Genomic DNA, 18,176 nt, shown 5'->3' on the forward strand with positions numbered 1-18,176 from the left:
GTATCAATACACCCAGTCACTACAAAGATACAGCAGTCCTTCCTAACTCAGTTGCCGGAGAGGAAGGAAACAATTCAGGGATTTCACCTTCAGGCCAATGGTGACTTTAAAACAGTTTAATTAATGGTTGTGATAGGAGAACTGAGGATGGATCAATAACATTGTAGTTACTTACTCCACAATACTAACCTAATTGACAGAGGGAAAAGAAGGAAGCCTGTACATAATAAAGATATTCCAAAACATGCATCCTCTTTGCAGTATTACTTTAGTGCCTTATTGCAAAAAAATGTGGCGAAGCAATGAACTTTTTGTCCTGAATAGAAAGTGTTATGTTTAGGGCAAATCCAATACAACACATTACTGAGTACCACTGAAGATCGACATCCAGGTCTACGGCAGCCCCCCGCACCTCTCCGATTCACTTTCCCCCTCCATATTTTCAAGCATAGTGGTGGATGCATCATGTTATAGGTATGCTTGTAATCATTAAAGACTGGAGACACTGGGAGAGTAATTCACCTTTCAGCAGGACAATAACCTAAGACACAAAGCCAAATCTACACTGGAGTTTCTTATCAAGAAGACCGTGATGGTTCCTGAGTGGCCGAGTTACAGTTTTGACTTAATTCTACTTGAAAATCTATGGCAAGACCTAAAAAGGGTTGTCTAGAACTGAACCACAACCACTTTGACAGAGCTGTAAGAATTTAGAGAATAATAATCGTCAAATGTTGCACAATCCAGGTGTGGAAAGCTCTTAGTCTTACCCAGAAAGACTCACAGCTGTAATCGCTGCCAAACGTGCTTCTGCAGAGTATTGACTCGGGTGTGAATAAGTTATGTAAATTAGATATTTCTGTATTTCATTTTCAATAAATGTGTAAACATTTCTAAAAACGTGTTTTCACTTCATCCTTATAGGGTATTGTGTGTAGATGGGTGAGAAAAATATATATTTAATCTAAACTCAGCAAAAAAAGAAACGTTCCCTTTTCAGGACCCTGTCTTTCAAAGATAATTTGTAAACATCCAAATAACTTCACAGATCTTCATTGTAAAGGTTTTAAACACTGTTTCCCATGTTTGTTCAATGACCTATAAACAATTAATGAACATGCACCTGTGGAACGGTTGTTAAGACACTAACAGGTTACAGACGGTAGGCAATTAAAACTTAGGATATTAAAGAGGCCTTTCTACTGACTCTGAAAAACACCAAAAGAAAGATGCCCAGAGTCCCTGCTCATCTGTGTGAATGTGCCTTAGGCATCCCTTTTGAACACTCGACTAAGCATGCCTCTCCTTAATGTCAATATGCCTTGTCCATTGCTGTTCTGGTTAGTGTTTATTGGCTTATTTCACTGTAGAGCCTCTAGTCCTGCTCACCATACCTTATCCAACCTATTAGTTCCACCACCCACACATGCAATGACATCTCCTGGTTTCAATGATGTTTCTAGAGAATATCTCTTTCTTCATCACTCAATACCTAGGTTTACCTCCACTGTATTCACAACCTACCATACCTTTGTCTGTACATTATACCTTGATGTTATTTTATCGCCCCCAGAAACCTTCTTTTACTCTCTGTTCCAGACGACCAATTCTTATTGCTTTCAGCCGCACCCTTATTCTACTCCTCCTCTGTTCCTCTGGCGATGTAGAGGTGAATCCAGGCCCTACAGTGCCTTGCTCCACTCCTATTCCCCAGGCGCTCTCTTTTGATGACTTCTGTAACCATAATAGCCTTGGTTTTATGCATGTTAACATTAGAAGCCTCCTCCCTAAGTTTGTTCTATTCACTGCTTTAGCACACTCTGCCACCCGGATGTTCTAGCTGTGTCTGAATCCTGGCTTAGGAAGACTACCAAAAATTCTGAAATTTTAATTCCAAACTACAACCTTTTCAGACAAGATAGAACTGCCAAAGGGGGCGGTGTTGCAATCTACTGCAAAGATAGCCTGCAGAGTTCTGTCCTACTATCCAGGTCTGTACCCAAACAATTTGAACTTCTACTTTTAAAAATCCACCTCTCTAAAAACAAGTCTCTCACCGTTGCAGTCTGCTATAGACCACCCTCTGCCCCCAGTTGTGCTCTGGACACCATATGTGAACTGATTGCCCCCATCTATCTTCAGAGCTCGTGCTGCTAGGCGACCTAAACTGGAACATGCTTAACACCCCAGCCATCCTACAATCTAAACTTGATGCCCTCAATCTCACACAAATTATCAATGAACCTACCAGGTACCTCCCCAAAGCCTTAAACACGGGCACCCTCATAGATATCATCCTAACCAACTTGCCCTCTAAATACACCTCTGCTGTCTTCAACCAAGATCTCAGCGATCACTGCCTCATTGCCTGCATCCGTAATGGGTCAGCGGTCAAACGACCCCCACTCATCACTGTAAAACGCTCCCGAAACACTTCAGCGAGCAGGCCTTTCTAATCGACCTGGCCGGGGTATCCTGGAAGGATATTGATCTCATCCCGTCAGTAGAGGATGCCTGGATATTTTTAAAAATGCCTTCCTAATTTCTCCTTCTCCCAAATCCGTTCAGCTGATGTTCTGAAAGAGCTGCAAAATCTGGACCCCTACAAATCAGCCGGGCTAGACAATCTGGACCCTTTCTTTCTAAAATTATCTGCCGAAATTGTTGCCACCCCTATTACTAGCCTGTTCAACCTCTCTTTCGTGTCGTCTGAGATCCCCAAAGATTGGAAAGCAGCTGCGGTCATCCCCCTCTTCAAAGGGGGGGACACTCTTGACCCAAACTGCTACAGACCTATATCTATCCTACCATGCCTTTCTAAGGTCTTCGAAAGCCAAGTCAACAAACAGATTACTGACCATTTCGAATCTCACCATACCTTCTCTGCTATGCAATCTGGTTTCAGAGCTGGTCATGGGTGCACCTCAGCCACACTCAAGGTCCTAAATGATATCTTAACCGCCATCGATAAGAAACATTACTGTGCAGCCGTGTTCATTGATCTGGCCAAGGCTTTCGACTCTGTCAATCACCACATCCTCATCGGCAGACTCGACAGCCTTGGTTTCTCAAATGATTGCCTCGCCTGGTTCACCAACTACTTCTCTGATAGAGTTCAGTGTGTCAAATCGGAAGGTCTGCTGTCCGGACCTCTGGCAGTCTCTATGGGGGTGCCACAGGGTTCAATTCTTGGACCGACTCTCTTCTCTGTATACATCAATGAGGTCGCTCTTGCTGCTGGTAAGTCTCTGATCCACCTCTACGCAGACGACACCATTCTGTATACTTCTGGCCCTTCTTTGGACACTGTGTTAACAACCCTCCAGGCAAGGTTCAATGCCATACAACTCTCCTTCTGTGGCCTCCAATTGCTCTTAAATACAAGTAAAACTAAATGTATGCTCTTCAACCGATCGCTACCCGCTCCTACCCGCCTGTCCAACATCACTACTCTGGACGGCTCTGATTTAGAATACGTGGACAACTACAAATACTTAGGTGTCTGGTTAGACTGTAAACTCTCCTTCCAGACCCATATCAAATATCTCCAATCCAAAGTTAAATCTAGAATTGGCTTCCTATTTCGCAACAAAGCATCCTTCACTCATGCTGCCAAACATACCCTTGTAAAACTGACCACCCTACCAATCCTCGACTTTGGCGATGTCATTTACAAAATAGCCTCCAATACCCTACTCAACAAATTGGATGCAGTCTATCACAGTGCAATCCGTTTTGTCACCAAAGCCCCATATACTACCCACCATTGCGACCTGTACGCTCTCGTTGGCTGGCCCTCGCTTCATACTCGTTGCCAAACCCACTGGCTCCATGTCATCTACAAAACCCTGCTAGGTAAAGTCCCCCCTTATCTCAGCTCGCTGGTCACCATAGCATCTCCCACCTGTAGCACACGCTCCAGCAGGTATATCTCTCTAGTTACCCCCAAAACCAATTCTTTCTTTGGCCGCCTCTCCTTCCAGTTCTCTGCTGCCAATGACTGGAACGAACTACAAAAAGCACTGAAACTGGAAACACCTATCTCCCTCACTAGCTTTAAGCACCAACTGTCAGAGCAGCTCACAGATTACTGCACCTGTACATAGCCCACCTATATTTTAGCCCAAACAACTACCTCTTTCCCTACTGTATTTAATTTATTTATTTTGCTCCTTTGCACCCCATTTTTATTTCTACTTTGCACATTCTTCCATTGCAAATCTACCATTCCAGTGTTTTACTTGCTATATTGTATTTACTTTGCCACCATGGCCTTTTTTTGCCTTTACCTCCCTTATCTCACCTCATTTGCTCACATCGTATATAGACTTGTTTATACTGTATTATTGACTGTATGTTTGTTTTGCTCCATGTGTAACTCTGTGTCGTTGTATGTGTCGAACTGCTTTGCTTTATCTTGGCCAGGTCGCAATTGTAAATGAGAACTTGTTCTCAACTTGCCTACCTGGTTAAATAAAGGTTAAATAAATTAAATAAATAAATGCTGCAAGGAGGTATGAGGACTGCAGATGTGGCCAGGGCAATAAATTGCAATGTTCGTACTGTGAGATGCCTAAGACAGCGCTACGATCGGTACATCCGAACATCACACTTGCGGGACAGGTACAAGGTGGCAGGAACACACAATCCCTCCATCAGTGCTCAGACTGTCCGCAATATGCTGATGGGCTTGTAGGCCTGTTGTAAGGCAGGTCCTCACCAGACATCACCCGCAACAAAGTCACCTATGGGCACACACCCACCGTCGCTGGACCAGACAGGACTGGCAAAAAGTGCTCTTCACTGACGAGTCGCGGTTTTGTCTCACCAGGGGTGATGGTCGGATTCGCATTTATCGTCGAAGGAATGAGCATTACACCAAGGCCTGTACTCTGGAGCGGGATCGAGGTGGAGGGTCCGTCATAGTCTGGTGCGGTGTGTCACAGCATCATCGGACTGAGCATGTTGTCATTGCAGGCAATCTTAACAGGGAAGACATCCTCCTCCCTCATGTGGTACCCTTTCTGCAGGGTCTTCCTGACATGACAATGCCACCAGCCATACTGTTCTTTCTGTGTGTGATTTCCTTCACAACAGGAATATTAGTGTTCTGCCATGGCCAGTGAAGAGCCCGGATCTCGATTCCATTGAGTACGTCTGGGACCTGTTGGATGGGAGGGTGAGGGCTAGGGCCATTCCCCCCAGAAATGTCCGGGAACTTGCAGGTGCCTTGGTGGAAGAGTGGGGTAACATCTCACAGCAGCTGTATAAGGAGGAGATGCACTGCAGTACTTAATGCAGCTGGTTGCCACACCAGATACTGACTTTTGATTTTGTTCAGGGACACATTATTCAATTTTTCTTAGTCACATGTCTGTGGAGCTTGTACAGTTTATGTCTCAGTTATTTAATCTTATTTTCATCCAAATATTTACACATGTTAAGTTTGCTGAAAATAAATATTACAGCCTGAATTCCAAATAAACTCAGCAAGAAAAGAAACGTCCTCTCACTGTCAACCGTTTCTATTTTGCTGAGTTTATTTGGAATTCACGCTGTAACACAACAAAATGTGGAATAAGTAAAGGAGCATAAATTCTTTCTGAAGGCACTGTATATTTAGTTTAGGTTATTTTTTCGGTAACATGGCCTTCTCTTACTAAAAATCAACATATCCTTAAGATATTTTAACATTTCTATAATACAGCATTTGGAGGGAGGATAATGAAAGTTCAAATAAGTAACACGTAAAGGTAGACCAATTAGTTATACTGTTTTTACAGATATCAATTTACTTTATTAATTGATTTAAAACAAAATTCTGTTACCAAATCTGTAACAGAATTTCAGAAAAGTCATTAACGTCAATTCAGCAATTCAATTGGCTACAGTGCGGAATCATAATAGTCACAAACCACCGTTGGGTCACCTGCTAATGTTCTCTCTCCCACTGGAATACTGTTATGTTCAGTTAATAACTTTTCTTTCTGTTGTCTGGTGGTCAACCCCTTGCTCGCTTCTCTTTCTTCTCTCTCTCCAATGTCACCGCTCCCAGCTCCTATTGACACCTACTCATGAGCCCCATCTCTTTCCATCTACTGTAACCAGCATCCTCACCCACTGACTGACACCAGACGTCCATGGATATTGAATTCGTTTACAGACATTTTTCGGTTGGTCCGATTATTATTATTTTTTAAACTCAAGGTGTCATGTCATAGCTGACACCCCATTCTTTCTGCAGACATATTTTAATCTTATTTAACCTCTTGGAACTCCCCATCCCGGATCCGGGATCGTGACTAAAGCCTCAGGCTCATTAGCATAACGCAACTTTAACGATTTCTGAAAATCGCAAATAAAATGAAAATAATGCGTCTGCTCTCAAGCTTAGCCTTTTCTTAACAACACTGTCATCTCAGATTTTCAAAATATGCTTTTGAACCATAGAAATTGACTAATTTGTGTAAGAGTATGCAAAGCTAGCATAGCATTTTGAGTAGCATTTAGCACGCAACATTTTCACAAAAACCAGATAACCAAATAAAATCATTTACCTTTGAAGAGCTTCTGATGTTTTCAATGAGGAGACTCTCAGTTACATACCAAATGCGCAGTTTTTCCTGAAAGCGTCTGTGTGTAGGAGAAATCGTTCCGTTTTCTACATTGCATCTGGCTACCGAAACGAACCGAAAATTCAGTCACCTACAACGTCAAACTTTTTCCGAATTAACTACATAATATCGACCGAAACATGGCAAACGTTGTTTGGAATCAATCCTCAAGGTGTTTTTTCACATATCTCTTCATTGATATATCTTTCGTGGAAGCTTGCTTTCCTCTCTGAATCCCATGGAAAAATACTGGCAGCTGACTTTTGCGCACCAATTTCGGCGCAGGACACCGGGCGGACACCTGGTAAATGTGGTCTCTTATGGTCAATCTTCCAATGATCTGCCTACAAATACGTCACAATGCTGCAGACACCTTGGGGAAATGACAAAAAGGGTTGACTCACTCCTCTCGCATTCACAGCCATATAAGGAGACAATGGAAAACAGAGCCTCAAAAATCCTGCTCATTTCCTGGATGCCGTCTCATCTTGGTTTTGCCTGAAGCTCACGTTCTAGGGCACGCACAGAAAATATCTTGGTAGTTCTGGACACGTCAGAGTGTTTTCTTTCGAAAGCTATCAATTATATGCATAGTCGAGCATCTTTTTGTGACAAAATATCTTGTTTAAAACGGGAACGTTTTTCATCCAAAAATGAAATAGCGCCCCCATAGCATCAAGAGGTTAACAGAATTTTGGGAAAACATGTTCACACAAAAAAACAGCGAGATTTTACAGACATTCTGCTACCAAACTTTGCATCTGCACAGTTCTTCCAGTAAATGTGATTTTTGTACATGTTCAGTGTATGTTGTTAAATATAGTCCTTGTGCATAGAGTTGTATTGTTTGTTAAACTTTGAAAACTTTTTTTGGCGCAATTCCGTTATCCTTGGAATTATCTATAATGCAAGCGTAATGTAAACAAATTGTCATATGTGACAATCTTCAAGCAATGTTACTAGTTAAATGGCTTTTTTATTAACTATATTTTTTAGATATTTTTCTCATTTTTATTCACTTTTTTCGTAAATACAGTACTAGTCAAAAGTTTGGACACACCTACTCATTCAAGGGTTTTAATTTATTTGGACTATTTTCTACATTGTAGAATAACAGTGAAGACATCAAAACTATAAAATAACACATATGGAATCATGTAGTAATCAAAAAAGTGTTGAACAAGTCCAAATATATTTTTGATTTTAGATTCTTCATAGTAGCCACCCTTTGCCTTGATGACAGCTTTGCACATTCTTGGTATTTTCTCACAAACTTCACCTGGAATGCAAGGAGTTCCCACATATACTACCGTTCAAAAGTTTGGGGTCACTTTGACATTTCTATGTTTTTTCTTGGCAATTTCTCGCATGGGATAGCCTTCATTTCTGAGAACAAGGATAGACTGACGAGTTTCAGAAGAAAGGTCTTTGTTGCTAGACATTTAGAGCCTGTAATCGAACCCACAAATGCTGATGCTCCAGATACTCAACTAGTCTAAAGAAGGCCAGTTTTATTGCTTCTTTAATCAGAACAAGGTTTCAGCTGTGCTAACAAAATTGCAAAAGGTTTTTCCAATGATCAATTAGCCTTTTAAAATTATAAACTTGGATTAGCTAACACAACGTGCCATTGGAACACAGGAGTGATGGTTGCTGATAATGGGCTTCTGTATGCCTATGTTATTGTAACGGCTTTCTTTAGGTGAAGGAGAGTCGGACCAAAATGCGGCGTGGCTATTTAGATTCATGTTTAATAAAACAACTAAACACAAACACTACAAAACAAGAAACGTAACGTGAAAACCGAAACAGCCTAAACTGGTGCGAACTAACACAGGAACAGGAAAAAGGACTATCACCCACGAAACACTCAAAGAATATGGCTGCCTAAATATGGTTCCCAATCAGAGACAACGATAAACACCTGCCTCTGATTGAGAACCACTTCAGACAGCCATAGACTATGCTAGAAAACCCCACTAAACCACAATCCCAATACCTACGAAAAACCCCAAGACAAAACACACCACATACCATAACCCATGTCACACCCTGGCCTGACCAAATAAATAAAGAAAACACAAAATACTAAGACCAGGGCGTGACAGAACCCCCCCAAGGTGCGGACTCCCGGCCACACACCTAAACCCATAGGGGAGGGTCCGGGTGGGCGTCTGTCCACGGTGGCGGCTCCGGCGCGGGACGTGGACCCCACTCCAACAAAGTCTTAGTCCATTTTCCTCGCGTCCCTCGCCGCCGACCTTGGCCTAGTAGCCCTCACCAAGGACCCCACTGGACTGAGGGGCAGCTTGGGACTGAGGGGCAGCTCGGGACTGAGGGGTAGCTCGGGACTGAGGGGTAGCTCGGGACTGAGGGGTAGCTCGGGACTGAGGGGTAGCTCGGCACTGAGAGGAAGCTCGGGCACTGAGAGGAAGCTCGGGCACTGAGAGGAAGCTCAGGCACTGAGAGGAAGCTCGGGCACTGAGAGGAAGCTCGGGCACTGAGAGGAAGCTCGGGCACTGAGAGGAAGCTCGGGCACTGAGAGGAATCTCAGGCAGGTAGTTGGCTCTGGCAGATCCTGGCGGTTCTGGCAGATCCTGGCTGACTGGCGGATCTGGAAGTCTGGCTGACTGGCGGATCCTGGCTGACTGGCGGATCTGGAAGATCCTCGCTGACTGGCGGGTCTGGAAGAGTCTGGCTGACTGGCGGATCCTGGCAGACTGACGGCTCTGGCTGCTCCATGCTGACTGGCGGCTTTTTCTGCTCTATGCTGACTGGCGGCTCTGGCTGCTCCATGCTGACTGGCGGCTCTGGCTGCTACATGCTGACTGGCGGCTCTGGCTGCTACATGCTGACTGGCGGCTCTGGCTGCTCCATGCTGACTGGCGGCTCTGGCTGCTCCATGCTGACTGGCGGCTCTGGCTGCTCCATGCTGACTGGCGGCTCTGGCTGCTCCATGCTGACTGGCGGCTCTGGCTGCTCCATGCAGACTGACGGCTCTGGCTGCTCCATGCAGACTGGCGGCTCTGGCGGCTTCTTGCAGACTGGCGGCTCTGGCGGCTTCTTGCAGACTGGCAGCTCTGGCGGCTTCTTGCAGACTGGCAGCTCTGGCGGCTTCTTGCAGACTGGCGGCTCCTTGCAGACTGGCGGCTCCTTGCAGACGGGCAGCTCCTTGCAGACGGGCAGCTCCTTGCAGACGGGCAGCTCCTTGCAGACTGGCAGCTCCTTGCAGACTGGCAGTTCCTTGCAGACTGGCAGCTCTGGCTGCTCCTTGCAGACTAGCAGCTCTGGCTGCTCCTTGCAGACTAGCAGCTCTGGCTGCTCCTTGCAGACTGGCAGCGCTGAACAGGCGGGAGACTCCGGCAGCGCTGTAGAGGCGGAAGGCTTTGGCAGCGCTAAACAGGCGGGGTACTCCGGCAGCGCTGGAGGCGAGGCGCACTGTAGGCCTGATGCGTGGTGCTGGCACTGGTGGTACTGGGCCGAGGACACGCACAGGAAGCCTGGTGCGGGGAGCTGCCACCGGAGGGCTCGTGCGTGGAGGTGGGACTGGGTGGACCGGACCGTGCAGGCGCACTGGAGCTCTTGAGCACCGAGCCTGCCCAACCTTACCTGGTTGAATACTCCCGGTCATCCCTTGCCAGTGCGGCGAGGTGGAATAGCCCGCACTGGGCTATGCAGGCGAACCTGGGACACCGTGCGCAAGGCTGGTGCCATGTAAGCCGGCCCATGGAGACGCACTGGGGACCAGATGCGTAGAGCCGGCTTCATGGCACTTGGCTCGACGCTCAATCTAGCCCGGCCGATACGTGGAATGTACCGCACCGGGCTATGCACCCGCACTGGGGACACCGTGCACTCCACCGCATAACACGGTGCCTTCCCGGTCTCTCTCGCCACCCGGTAAGCACAGGAAGTTGGCGCAGGTCTCCTACCTGGCTTCGCCACACTTCCTGTGTGCCACCCCCCAAGAAATTTTGGGGCTGACTCTCGGGCTTCCATCCGCGTCGCCGTGCTGCCTCCTCATAGCAGCGCCTCTCTGCTTTCGTCGCCTCCAGTTCTTCTTTGGGGCGGCGATATTCTCCAGGCTGTACCCAGGGTCCTTTACCGTCCAACTCATCCTCCCATGTCCAGTCTTCCAAATAATGCAGCCTCTGTTGCTGCTGCTGCTCTTCACCACGCCGCTTGGTCCTGTTGTGGTGGGTGATTCTGTAACGGCTTTCTTTAGGTGAAGGAGAGTCGGACCAAAATGCGACGTGGCTATTTAGATTCATGTTTAATAAAACAACTAAACACAAACACTACAAAACAAGAAACGTAACGTGAAAACCGAAACAGCCTAAACTGGTGCAAACTAACACAGGAACAGGAAAAAAGACGATCACCCACGAAACACTCAAAGAATATGGCTGCCTAAATATGGTTCCCAATCAGAGACAACGATAAACACCTGCCTCTGATTGAGAACCACTTCAGACAGCCATAGACTATGCTAGAAAACCCCACTAAACCACAATCCCAATGCCTACGAAAAACCCCAAGACAAAACACACCACATACCAAAACCCATGTCACACCCTGGCCTGACCAAATAAATAAAGAAAACACAAAATACTAAGACCAGGGCATGACAGTTATATAGATATTCTAGAAATAATCTGTCGTTTTCAGCTACAATAGTCATTTACAACATTAACAATGTCTACACTTAATTTCTGATCAAATTTATGTTATTTTAAAGGACAATTTTTTTTTTTGATTTTCTTTTCAAAAACAAAGACATTTCTAAGAGACCCCAAACTTTTGAATGGTAGTGTATTCTAGGCACTTGTTGGCTGCTTTTCCTTCACTCTGCGGTCCAACTCATCCCAAACCATCTCAATTGGGTTGAGGTCGGCGGTTGTGGAGGCTAGGTCATCTGATGCAGCACGTCATCACTTTCCTTCTTGGTCAAATAGCCCTTACACAGCCTGAAGATGTGTTGGATCATTGTCCTGTTGAAAAACAAGCGATAGTCCCACTAAGCACAAACCAGATGGGATGGCGTATCGCTGCAGAATGCTGTGGTATCCATGCTGGTTAAGTGCGCCTTGAATTCTAAATAAATCACTGAGAGTATCACCAGCATAGCATCCCCACACCATCACACCACCACCTCCATGCTTCACGGTGGGAACTACACATGCAGAGATCATCCGTTCACCTACTCTGTGTCTCACAAAGACACGGCGGTTGGAAGAAAAAATCTCTTTTGGCTTCATCAGACCAAAGGACAGATTTCCACTGGTCTAATATCTATTGCTCATGTTTCTTGGCCCAAGCAAGTCTCTTCTTATTATTGGTTTCCTTTTGTAGCGGTTTCCTCTGCAGCAGAGGTAACTCTGGGTCTTCCTTTCCTGTGGCGGTTCTCATGAGACCCAATTTAATCATAGCGCTTGATGGTTTTTCTGACTTGAAGAAAATTTCAAAGTTCTTGAAATTTTACACATTAACTGACCTTCATGTCTTAAATTAATAATGTACTATAGTTTCTCTTTGCTTATTTGAGCTGTTCTAGACATTATATGGACTTGGTGTTTTACCAAATAGGGCTATCTCCTGTATACCACCCCTACCTTGTCACAAAATAACTGATTTGGCTCAATTGCATTTATGACGGAAAGAAATTCCACAAATGTACTTTTAACAAGGCACACCTATTAGCATTCTCTAAAACAGCTTCAGGAGGTAGTCACCTGGAATGCATTAATAGTGTGCAAAGCTGTCATCAAGGAAAAGGGTGGCTATTTGAAGAATCTCAAATATAAAATATATTTTGATTTGTTTAACACTTTTTTGATTACTACATGATTCCATATGTGTTATTTCATAGTTTTGATGTCTTCACTATTATTCTACAATGTAGATAATAGTACAAATACATAAAAACTGGCATGAGTAGGTGTGTCTGAACTTTTGACTGGTACTGTATATTTTTAGATATTTTTCTAAAACATTTGACTTGAGCTTAGATTTTTGTGCCTGAGCTGTTCAGACTAACAGGTTGATTCTTATAGGAGTTGGTGTAATAACCTCTCTCTACCTCCTATTCCCTCCTTCTGTCACTCTTCTCTCCCTGCCTTCTCCCTCTCTCCACTCCCTCTCTATTTGCCTCTCTCTTTCTGCAGTGTGCAGGCTGGTGATGGTGTACGTATAGAGAAGAGGGAAAGTGCTCAGTTTGACTTTGCCTCTGCAATGAACACTGTCACTGAGTTCTACTTTCACGCACAGGACGCAGGTGTGTCAGAGAGAGAGAGACAGAGAGAGAGGCGGGCGGGCGGGCGTACAGGTCCGTGCTTCCGTCTGTCCTTTAAGTGAAAAATATTTTCTGTTGGGACAGCGTGTGTGTGTATTTTGGGGACGCTGGCGGATGATCAACGAAACAAGTATTCTAACAAAATGAGGCACGAGGTTGTGACTCATGGCTGTGTTTGTGTGACCATCCCCAGGTTCCAGACCTCTCTCCAGTATAGCCTCTTTGGAAAGCCCTGTGGTCTGCTGTCTGGGTCCTCTCATCCACTACCTCACAGAGTTTAACCTGCAGAGAGTACTACTGCACCACAGGTACTCAACACACATACACACACACCGCCCTTGTGGTTGCCACAGACTGACTCCCTGTGACTCTTGTAATATTGTATGTGGTAATTCTCTGTGTGTGTGTGACTTTAAGTTCGTTCAGGCACCTCTCCTGTGAGTCAGACGGTATGGTCCTCAGTGCTCCCACTCTCAGAAACCTGGAGATACTCACCAACCAGGTACGTGTTCGTGAATGAGTGGTTGCTCCACTAAAAGTTTTGCGATTATGCTGCGGGACTTAGAGGTAATTTGTGGTTTCGTACGGTACCCTGTGTCACTACTTCATTGCTCCAGACCAGTGCAAGGGGAGTTGGAGCACTGATTATGCTTTTGGGTCCTACTGTGTCTCTAACTAAAGTTTTGCTATTATGCTGCGGGACTTAGAGGTAATTTGTGGTTTCGTACGGTACCCTGTGTCACTACTTCATTGCTCCAGACCAGTGCAAGGGGAGTTGGAGCACTGATTATGCTTTTGGGTCCTACTGTGTCTCTAACTGACAATGAGTGGGTGACATAAACTTAAATAATTATAGATAGATATATAATGGTGCACGACTTGTGCACAACTTAATTATTACTTAATAAAACTGTTGTTACACTAAGGTTTTTATTATAAGAGTAACTTAGACTACAGGGTAGGGTGTGGAAATGTTTAGGATTATTTTGCTCTTACTGTAGTACTGTAGCCAACTCCCGACCGTACAGCGCCTAAGTGGCGCAGCAGTCTAAGACACTGCATCGCAGTGCAAGCTGTGTTGCTACAGATGCTGGTTCAATTCAATTGCCGGTCTTGACTGGGAGACCCATGAGATGACTGTAGGTTTTTACTTTATTTGAAAACAAAATATTCTCCAAAATATTGTTATTTTTTTAAACAAAACAATTATTATTAATTTAGAATAATATAAAAGCCCCTTGGATATTCACACATGTATATTATTAACCCTTTTATTAGCAGGACAATATATATTGGTCATATTGGTCATGGCACCCGAGTGGAGCACAATGGGATTGCTTTGCAGTTCTCTAGCTGTATCCACTGAAGTAGCGGTGGGCGCGAGAGGTTCAAGACACGAGTGCAAGGGGCACGGGACGGGTCGCAGAGCCGTGCACAGAAGACGGACCTAGCCCATTAGGACGGGCGGGGGAGGGGAGGTGGACCCCTACCCCGCTCCACTGGGTAGCACAGAACAACACCTTAAGTGGCATTGCCCTAATAATGGCGCTGACTAGGGAAACGTCCTGCTGTCATTCGTGCCAGTCTGCATGTTAAAACTAAAATAATGTAACATATAATGGCGTGCAAAATTCCCCTTAGATATGAAATCGGAGGGCAGATATTATTAAATATTAAAGCATCAGACCTCTCGCTAAAGGCGTCAGTCAAAAGTTCCACTTAAATCCGAACTGGATTTAGCAAAAAATGACATGAAAAGCACACATTTGTAAATCCCAAACTCTAAAAGTAATTGGAACGGTAGATACAAATTATTTGTGATATAAATAAATTTGATTTGATTTGATTTTGACATATAATGGCGTGCAAAATTCATTGTGGTTACAATAAAGACTGTAAACAAGATGCTGTGTTTTTATTTACAGTAGTGATGGACAGCTGGTGGCATTTTCAAAACAGGTTTTCAAATACTTGTGGCCCGATTAGCAGGACAATAGACTCTTTATAGCCCTGCTACTGTAGGTGTGAACATCCCCCTACTTACAATGTATTCATTTACATTACATTACATTTAAGTCATTTAGCAGACGCTCTTATCCAGAGCGACTTACAAATTGGTGAATTCACCTTCTGACATCCAGTGGAACAGCCACTTTACAATAGTGCATCTAAATCATTAAGGGGGGGGTGAGAAGGATTACTTATCCTATCCTAGGTATTCCTTGAAGAGGTGGGGTTTCAGGTGTCTCCGGAAGGTGGTGATTGACTCCGCTGTCCTGGCGTCGTGAGGGAGTTTGTTCCACCATTGGGGGGCCAGAGCAGCGAACAGTTTTGACTGGGCTGAGCGGGAACTGTACTTCCTCAATGGTAGGGAGGCGAGCAGGCCAGAGGTGGATGAACGCAGTGCCCTTGCTTGGGTGTAGGGCCTGATCAGAGCCTGGAGGTACTGCGGTGCCGTTCCCCTCACAGCTCCGTAGGCAAGCACCATGGTCTTGTAGCGGATGCGAGCTTCAACTGGAAGCCAGTGGAGAGAGCGGAGGAGCGGGGTGACGTGAGAGAACTTGGGAAGGTTGAACACCAGACGGGCTGCGGCGTTCTGGATGAGTTGTAGGGGTTTAATGGCACAGGCAGGGAGCCCAGCCAACAGCGAGTTGCAGTAATCCAGACGGGAGATGACAAGTGCCTGGATTAGGACCTGCGCCGCTTCCTGTGTGAGGCAGGGTCGTACTCTGCGGATGTTGTAGAGCATGAACCTACAGGAACGGGCCACCGCCATGATGTTGGTTGAGAACGACAGGGTGTTGTCCAGGATCACGCCAAGGTTCTTAGCGCTCTGGGAGGAGGACGCAATGGAGTTGTCAACCGTGATGGCGAGATCATGGAACGGGCAGTCCTTCCCCGGGAGGAAGAGCAGCTCCGTCTTGCCGAGGTTCAGCTTGAGGTGGTGATCCGTCATCCACACTGATATGTCTGCCAGACATGCAGAGATGCGATTCGCCACCTGGTCATCAGAAGGGGGAAAGGAGAAGATTAATTGTGTGTCGTCTGCATAGCAATGATAGGAGAGACCATGTGAGGTTATGACAGAGCCAAGTGACTTGGTGTATAGCGAGAATAGGAGAGGGCCTAGAACAGAGCCCTGGGGGACACCAGTGGTGAGAGCGCGTGGCGAGTAGACAGATTCTCGCCACGCCACCTGGTAGGAGCGACCTGTCAGGTAGGACGCAATCCAAGCGTGGGCCGCGCCGGAGATGCCCAACTCGGAGAGGGTGGAGAGGAGGATCTGATGGTTCACAGTATCGAAGGCAGCCGATAGGTCTAGAAGGATGAGAGCAGAGGAGAGAGAGTTAGCTTTAGCAGTGCGGAGCGCCTCCGTGATACAGAGAAGAGCAGTCTCAGTTGAATGACTAGTCTTGAAACCTGACTGATTTGGATCAAGAAGGTCATTCTGAGAGAGATAGCGTGAGAGCTGGCCAAGGACGGCACGTTCAAGAGTTTTGGAGAGAAAAGAAAGAAGGGATACTGGTCTGTAGTTGTTGACATCGGTAGGGATCGAGTGTAGGTTTTTTCAGAAGGGGTGCAACTCTCGCTCTCTTGAAGACGGAAGGGACGTAGCCAGCGGTCAGGGATGAGTTGATGAGCGAGGTGAGGTAAGGGAGAAGGTCTCCGGAAATGGTCTGGAGAAGAGAGGAGGGGATAGGGTCAAGCGGGCAGGTTGTTGGGCGGCGAGATTTCATCTGGAGAGAGAGGGGAGAAAGAGGTCAGAGCACAGTCACAAACCAGCGGTGTCGTTTGACTTAGCGAGATTTCATCTGGAGAGATCTGCAGAGAGAAAGAGGTCAGAGCACAGGGTAGGGCAGTGTGAGCAGAACCAGCGGTGTCGTTTGACTTAGCAAGCCACGGAGCGGGAGGGGAGGACCGAGCCGGCCTGGAGGATAGGGGACATAGAGAGTCAAAGGATGCAGAAAGGGAAGAGAGGAGGGTTGAGGAGGCAGAATCAGGAGATAGGTTGGAGAAGGTATGAGCAGAGGGAAGAGATGATAGGATGGAAGAGGAGAGAGTAGCGGGGGAGAGAGAGCGAAGGTTGGGACGGCGCGATACCATCCGGTAGGGGCAGTGTGGGAAGTGTTGGATGAGAGGGAAAAGGATACAAGGTAGTGGTCGGAGACTCTAGTAAAGATGAGGTCGATATTGCCTGCCTTGTGAGTAGGGGGAAGGTGAGAGGGTGAGGTCAAAGAGGGAGGAGTGGAAAGAAGGAGGCTGAGTCAAAGGTTGGGAGGTTAAAGTCGCCCAGGACTGTGAGAGGTGAGCAAACTCTCCGAGGAACCTGGAGGGCGATAAATGATAAGGATGTTAATGAGCGGCGGCCGCATCTACACTTCGGTCCGCAGGTAGTATAACTTTTATAACTTTTCATTACATTTCGTCGTTATAGTAAAATTTCTTCTTAGGATGCCGTCGTATCAACGACAATTGCATAATTATCGTTTTCCTTCTTTTCAAAATGTTAAGTTGAAAGGGCTGTTGACGAGTCATCTGCAGAGAGGGAGGGGGGGGCGTAGGGGGAGGAGGATTCAGGAGGGAGGAGAAGGTGGCAAAGAGCTTCCTAGGGTTAGAGGCAGATGCTTGGAATTTAGAGTGGTAGAAAGTGGCTTTAGCAGCAGAGACAGATGGAGGAAAATGTAGAGATGGAGGGAGTGAAAGGATGCCAGGTCCGCTTTGTTTCAACGACAATTGCATAATTATCGTATTTCGGTTAGCCAGAGTATTTAGCCTCCATTTCCGCACTGTAGAAACTATTACACTCAACGGCTGCCCGGATAATTGCTCTTAATTCTGTGCATTAGCTCGCCTGTTAACTATGTGAGTCATCGAGCCCACGGAGCGTCGTTCGGGAGGGTTTGAGGATCCCTATGCCTCCCGGTCCTGGAGCACTGACGATAGGGGACATAGAGCCCAGTCAAAGGATGCAGAAAGGGAAGAGAGGAGGGTTGAGGAGGCAGAATCAGGAGATAGGTTGGAGAAGGTATGAGCAGAGGAAGAGATGATAGGATGGAAGAGGAGACGAAGTAACTTTCTCGGGGAGAGATGGTATCGAGCGACAGGTTGGGACGGCGCGATACCATCCGGTCCTCCGTAGGGGCAGTGTGGGAAGTGTGGGAAGTTGGATGAGAGGGAAAAGGATACAAGGTAGTGGTCGGAGACTTGGAGGGGAGTTGCAATGAGGTTAGTGGAAGAACAGCATCTAGTAAAGATGAGGTCGAGCGTAT

General features: G+C 46.2%; 1 protein-coding gene across 5 annotated transcripts in view; it reads left to right on the forward strand.

Annotated features, from left to right (window-relative positions):
* The window catches only part of msh3 (mutS homolog 3 (E. coli)), a 141,722-nt gene that overhangs the window by 23,155 nt on the left and 100,391 nt on the right, over positions 1 to 18,176 (forward strand). For 4 of the 5 annotated variants that reach the window (XM_064973548.1, XM_064973565.1, XM_064973574.1 and 1 more), the window contains exons 9-11: positions 12,779 to 12,939; positions 13,100 to 13,214; positions 13,324 to 13,408. In XM_064973548.1, the coding sequence (XP_064829620.1) occupies positions 12,779 to 12,939; positions 13,100 to 13,214; positions 13,324 to 13,408 (361 nt within the window). The remainder of the gene's footprint in view (positions 1 to 12,778; positions 12,940 to 13,099; positions 13,215 to 13,323; positions 13,409 to 18,176) is intronic. The other variant, XM_064973557.1, reaches the window with a different exon arrangement.

The sequence above is a fragment of the Oncorhynchus masou genome, chromosome 1, assembly GCF_036934945.1.
Source record: "Oncorhynchus masou masou isolate Uvic2021 chromosome 1, UVic_Omas_1.1, whole genome shotgun sequence".
Classification (NCBI taxonomy): Eukaryota; Metazoa; Chordata; class Actinopteri; order Salmoniformes; family Salmonidae; genus Oncorhynchus; species Oncorhynchus masou.